Here is a 6,689-nt window from a genome sequence, read left to right on the forward strand (position 1 = left end):
ATCCATTATACCACCATTTATACGTAATTCCTTTCAAATCTAAGATTGAAAGCTTGATTATAACCTTTGATGAATCCAGCGACCAATAATAATCGTATGTCGTTCTTTCCAAACTTTGAAGTTGCTGTAGCTACAAGGTAGAAAAATTATTCTCTAAAAGAGCAGAAAAACCGGGTAGCTGGCCACTGGCTCGCAATAACCAAATATAAACATATCCCTGCTGTGTCTCGAATAGTAGCGTACGATTTGTGACCTTGCTTTCAGTTTTGTCTGGAAATGACCGAAAAGATACGTTTCGGTAAATCTGCCATCTGTAGAAGGGAGTTAAAAGTGTTGAAAGCAAATGCCTAAGGGAATTGCAAATATCCCTAATGGAAATAAGGATATATAGAAAACTATCCTGGATTCCATCGATCAATAGTCCAAAAGAAGCCACGAAATCCACATCTTCCCTTTTTTAAAGTGCAAAACACGGCAAATTCGAATTTGTTAAATATTTTCATTTTGTATTTACAAAATAATTACAATTTTTAATATATACTATAATAATTAATAATAATTAAACATTTGTTTGTATCGTTTGATAACATAAAAATAAAAACATTTAGCTTAGAAGTACCTTTGTGAATTTCAAATAGTAGATAGTGGAAGTTTTTATCTTTTTTCAGTTGCTCTCATTACTTATCTTGGCATTCCTCTCACCTGCTTGCCTCTTGAGTTCCTTCATTTTGAGGAATAATAATGCCATGGTTATTAGTAATATTAGTATTAATCAAATCCTATCTGTGGCGTTCACGTGTTTGTTTAGCGTTTGAGTAATTTGAAAAATTTTCATATTTTACACTGGATTTTTCCGTTTTCTGTGAATATTAATTTTTACAATATTAAATTAACTTCTGCTTCCTCATTCCATTGATCAATAATAATTTTTGCTGGGCTTTTAAATAATATTAATAAGTTTAATTAAGTAATCAGTCTAAAAGTCTCTATACGTAAAATTAGTTTATTTTTGAGATCACGATAACGACGATGATGGCAACGGGGACCTTCCTGAATGCAAACGATTGACAACAACGATGCGCCCTCCTGCAGCTCGGGGGCCTGTTTCCAGCGCCTGGAGCGCAGGCAGGCATGGTAGCGAGAGTTGCATCTTGCCCGATCACTAAAATCCACCTCACTGGAGACCGTCTTGCAGTTGCAGAAATTTGAAGCTTAAAATAATAAATTCGACTAATTTTCTCGACGCTGGTTTCGGAGTGTAACCGTTTCCCCGATGGATTGCATGGGTGGTACTTGTCGCCAGGGATCATCTCGCTTTAGGGCCTAATTGAATGTACACTTTTCAAATTAAAGGCATCTTCACCTGTAGGAGGACACTACTGTCCAGCCGGGGGCTGGACACTAGCTGACTAGTTTATGCAGCGGCTAACCCAGGCAACCGTTACGCCCAGAGTGTTTGAGGCAGCCGCTTGTCCAGACTGTTCACATCATTCAGTGATCCGTTGGAATCGTACTTCGGAGTACACCGGCAAGGCTCGTATTTTTGGTTTGTGCAGTTGCAGCTTTTCGAATAATTACTGTACAGACTACTAGGCGGGGGTGGGTTGATGTTCGCCGTGCTTGACGCAATGCTACCCCCACCACCGCCCGCGATGTTTGAATTGAAGGAACCGTTACAACTAGCATTCACAGCTGAGGAGCAGTACTTAGAAGTCGGACAGCATTCACAGTCCTTACCTCCCGTTCCAGTGTAGTTTGACTCGGAAGCACCGAGTAGACAATTCGATGGAACTGCGTATTCGTGGTGGTGCTTCCTATCAAGCGTCTTAACGCTGAGATCGTTTTTCTGCATTGCGTTATCACTAACCGAGCTGTATTTGCACGATGCTGAGTCGAAACCAGTCCTGCTGAAGTCGTTAATGGTTGCGTAGTTTGCGCAGTCGAATCGCTTGGGACACTCGGCTGCCCTGGGCGGTCCGTAGTCATGAGCAGTTGCGTAGATGTTCACCGCTGATCGCTTGGCAAGGCAATGGTTTTTTCGTAGATGGGGCAATGCCATTCTCAACTTTTGCCAGAACTTCTTGTCGTCCCATTCGATGCAGGTGTTAGTGCGCAGATAGTGACGCATTTCAGGATCAATATCTCTCTGAGGCAGATCCCCATACAAAATAAATACTAATCTTCGTCGTCTTTTTAGAATTTCATGTACAGCAGTTTTGAACTCAAATCGAGTCCATTCGTTGTAGAGAAAATTTTTAGATAAAACTAGGATAGCTTGCTTCGAGCTTTCGACAGCCTCGATGATAGTATCAGCAATATATGCGTTGACGTTGAAGTCACGATAATGCAGGCAAAGTCGATAGCCTACATCGTTCTCCAGAGTACTCGCGAGTATTTGATTCACAAAATGCTCGTCTTGCAAGCTGTAAGTTATGTAAGCATCGTAGAGCCTGTCTTTGTCATAGCTATCGACGAATCCTGATGATTTGTAGCACAGACTCCAGAAGCAATTCTGGTGAGCCCAAATGCTCAACTCATGGCGGTAGCAAAACAGGCCCAGGATTAGACCGAAAAATCCTATGAAGGCGCAAGTGGCTACTAGCAGAAGAGGAAGCATATCCTCGATTTCACTGGCGTGCACAAACGGAGAAATGCCCTCGCGCAAAGTGCATTTGGTGCCATTCTTCTCCTTCAGTATGCTTGTCAGATTGTTGTAGATGCACGCAATTCTGTTTGCGTCGATTATTTTTTCCGCGCTGTTTTCCAAGTAACTGCGAAATCGCGACAGATAACTGCATTCGCAAGACCACATATTGTCAGCCAAGCCAACTTCCACTAAGTATGGGTTATGAGTTAGCTGCCAAACCTCGAATTGGACCAACTTATTACCGTCCAATCGCAGGACTTCTAGTTTTCTCATTCCGTAGAATGTTCGATTACCGATATATGAGATCCTGTTGCTTTGCAAGTAGAGCTCACGGAGATTTTCCAAGTTGGTGAATTCAGTGCCAACTAGTTTATAAATTTTGTTCTCCTCCAGATGCAATATCATCAGCCTCCTTAGACCACTGAAGGTCGTGTTGTAAATGAACTGAATGTTAGAATTGTTTGCATATAGAACGATGAGATTCTTTCTGCCGATAAAGCTGTGGCCAGACAATTCGGTCAAATCGTTACCATCGATGTAAACTTCGGTTGTGTCCATGGGGACGTTGCTTGGCATCTCTGTGTAGCCTGCCCCAGAGCACTCAACCACATTCGTTGACCAACTTTGGTCGTGAAAGCAGGTGCAGTTATTCGGGCATGTCATTTCGCAATCACATGCATCAAAATCACAGCAATGACATAGAGCGAAACAATGGGTTTTATATGTACACAGGAAGTGCTTGGGTTCTGCGTCAACCAGTGAGATATACGCTCGTTCGCGATTGTTCAGCAGCTTGCAGTAGATGGTCTCCAGATCCATTATCCTGGGGTATTGGCGCGATGATAAATGATTTATTTTTTGCAGCCAGTCAATATTGCAATCACAAACAAAAGGATTGCCTCCTATGTAGAATTCCGGAAGTAATCTATGGTCAGACACCGGTAGAATCCGTAAAGCTTTGATGTCGAGCGACTGAATTTGGTTCGCATAGAGATCCACTCGTGTCAGGTTAGTCTTATGCATAAACGTATGTGGTTCGACTGACGATATCAAATTATCATTCAAAAATAATAACTCTATACTATTCGGTATGGTGGAAGCAGCAACTTTCGTTAGCCGATTAAAGCTGGCGTCTAAAGTTTGTAATCTCAACTGACTGTCGAAATTCAGCTTGTTCGACAGCTCTGTTATCTCATTCTTGTGCAAATCGAGCCACTGCAATCCGAATGGAATTTGGGCGTAATCGAAATGCTCCAGCTTATTATCGGAGACATTCAACCACAAGAGACTTGGCATATTCGTGAAAAGGCCACTTACGTCTGTTAATTCGTTTCCGTCTAATCGGATCGCTTGGATACTTGACGTCATTTCAAACGCTCCTGGTTCAATCAATTGAATCCGATTTCGCGCCAAATTCAGAATCTGCAAATTGGGCAAGTCCTTGAAAGCATTGGCGGTTATGTTTTCCAGATAGTTTCCAATTAGCCGAAGCCCATATAAATTCCCCAATCCACGAAAGCCGGTCTCCTCCAAAACTGAAATCATGTTCTCTCCGAGATCCACTGTCCTCAGTAGACGCATATTGCGTAGAGCCAGCGGAACCGATTTGAGTTGATTACCATTCAAATTGAGATCCTGTAGCGAGCTACAGTTCCGGAAAGCCTCCGGATGGACACCAATCAGCGCGTTATTATCCAAAGATAGCAAGGATAGCACGTAAAGCCCGTTCAATGCATAGGCATCCAAGTATTTCAGCTTGTTGTGTGACAACAGGAGTGTATGGAGGTTGTTCATAGGAGCAAAAGTGTCTGCCGCTATGTTATCCAATTGATTATAGCGCAGATTAAGGATTTGCAGTGTGTACAGGTCGCTAAATATTTCCGGCTCCAATTTAGTAATCTTGTTATGGGACAAATTCAGTAGTACTAAACGAATCAGGCCCACAAATGTGTTCCGGTCAATCCACGTGGACGTGATTTGATTGAGGGACAGGTCCAGTGCCTGGAGTTGCTCCAAATTCGAGAAGAGTTTCGGCGATAGAACGCTTATGGAATTGTTCTGCAGATAAATTTCCTGTATTGCCTGGGATGGGTCGGTAAAGAGCTCCGAAGGGAGTGCTACGATTTTATTCGAACTCAGGTTCAATACCTGCAGATTTTTTAATCCACTTAACGCCTTATCTGCCACCATTGAGATCTCGTTATTGTTCAGGGTTAAATGCTTCAAACGTCGCAGAACCCCGAATCCATTGGCTGGCAATAAAACGAAATGGTTATAGGACACATCTAATATCTCCAAGTCCAGTAGGCAGGGGGATGACGACGAGGAGGCTGCTCCCTTCGATGGTGCTGTTGATGGGCCATCTCGAGTTTTATTGCTGCCGGTGCTATTTTCATCCTTCGGCTTATCTCGAAAACCAAGCTCATTCACGTCCTGCAGCCGATTCTCGCTCATGTTGAGCGACATTAGGCCTCCCAATCCGCAAAATAGATTCTCCGGCAGGGACCAGATGTTATTCTGGCTTAAATCTAATTTCTCCAAATTTTTGGTGGCCGCGAATGCATTTGCTTCGATGTCCAGATTCAACGCTGGCCAGTTGATGTTGTGTGTGCGAAGCGTAAAATTTCGCAGATCGTTGAGCCCAAAGAGGACGTCCTGCGAGAACTTTGCAATTTTGCAATACTCCAGCGAGAGCTCTTTCAGCTTCATCAAATGCACGAAGCTGCGTGCCTCTAACGAGCTCTTTGCCATTATCTCGTCATTGCAGATGACCGTTAGAGATGCAGTATGCTCGGCGGGAATTACGCTGAAATTGGTAGTGTCGAACTCGCTATTTACCGTCCTTAACGTGCATGTCAGCGCAACGTCACTGCCGTCGCCCAACGGTCTATAGTGGCAATCATCGGGGGCATCGTACCGCAACACGTTGGAAGTCTCGAAAGTGGGTTGCGTGTTATCCTGACCCTGAGATGAAAGAGGCTGGGGTCGCACGAGTGTCAGCCTGCAGGAGACCAACACTCCCAGCAAGAAGAACGACGTGCATGAAAGAGCTGATGTAGAGCTTTTTCTCGTTGACATTGTGGTGATTTTTTCGCTGATAAAATTGAGTGACTTTGAACTCTGAATCCTTTTTTCCTGTCAGAGTTGTTTATCCATTCTAACTTTGTCACTATTGCTGTGCCCACTCGACAAAAATCACATTCACACGCTTCACTGTTTGCCCATAGGCTGCTCTTTTCTTCTTTTTCACTGGTTTTGTACACAGTCGCACTGAATTCACTACAGATGTAAAGGGGAGTAAAGGAATTCCTCGGAGACTTCTCTGGTTTTTTCGTTGTGCCAACACTCAAATGCTTCCTTCACTTTGTTGCAAGTTCGCACTATCGCATTTCAATCTAATATCACTTCAATCGGTTCAGTTCAGTCCGCAAATGCACAACAATTCGAAAAACAACAAGAAACTCCCAAAACCTTTTCTCTATTCTAAATCCGTTCACACGATTCCGGATCCCGCATTGGGCGTAGTTTCACGCGTTTCTTCCTCGACAATTCATTTGAGACTGAATTAACCACTATACGACCTACCCCTTATATTGTTCGAAGTGCGGAGTGAAATCAATGCTCTGGGCTTGGGAACGGATCAGCGGACACGCGCATGTTCGGCTGTTTTCGGGTTATCCTGTCGGAATCCAACAGGATAACGAAGGACCGAGAGGTGTGGTGGATTTTTAGGTGGGTACGATACACGTTTTCAATGTGCTCTCGGAGGGGTAGAAAACATGTGCCACGAAACGTAGGGTTGTCATTATCCAAGCGACATCCTGTTGGTCTACGGTAATTTCTACGATATTTCAAGGACTCAACACAGTCAGCAGTAAAGTGTTTGTCCAGTACAAATTACTTCCTTAATTGAACGCGTTCAATCTCTGTATGTATCTATCTTTGCACTATGGCACTCTAGAACGATTCTGACCGATAAATTCTGGTCATTTGTCCGGACCGTCTCATAAACAACAAAAATTTATTGCAGGTCATCGCCGCT

The 6,689-nt window shown here is 43.4% G+C and overlaps 1 protein-coding gene across 1 annotated transcript; it reads right to left on the reverse strand.

The window, feature by feature from the left end:
* Positions 1–498: 498 nt before the first annotated feature.
* On the reverse strand, positions 499–6,185 carry LOC119649849 (toll-like receptor 6). The gene has a single exon (XM_038052206.1). The coding sequence runs from the start codon at positions 5,723–5,725 to the stop codon at positions 1,442–1,444; it is 4,284 nt and encodes a 1,427-aa protein (XP_037908134.1). The 5' UTR covers positions 5,726–6,185; the 3' UTR covers positions 499–1,441.
* Positions 6,186–6,689: the final 504 nt, after the last annotated feature.

The sequence above is a fragment of the Hermetia illucens genome, chromosome 2 (genome assembly GCF_905115235.1).
Source record: "Hermetia illucens chromosome 2, iHerIll2.2.curated.20191125, whole genome shotgun sequence".
Classification (NCBI taxonomy): Eukaryota; Metazoa; Arthropoda; class Insecta; order Diptera; family Stratiomyidae; genus Hermetia; species Hermetia illucens.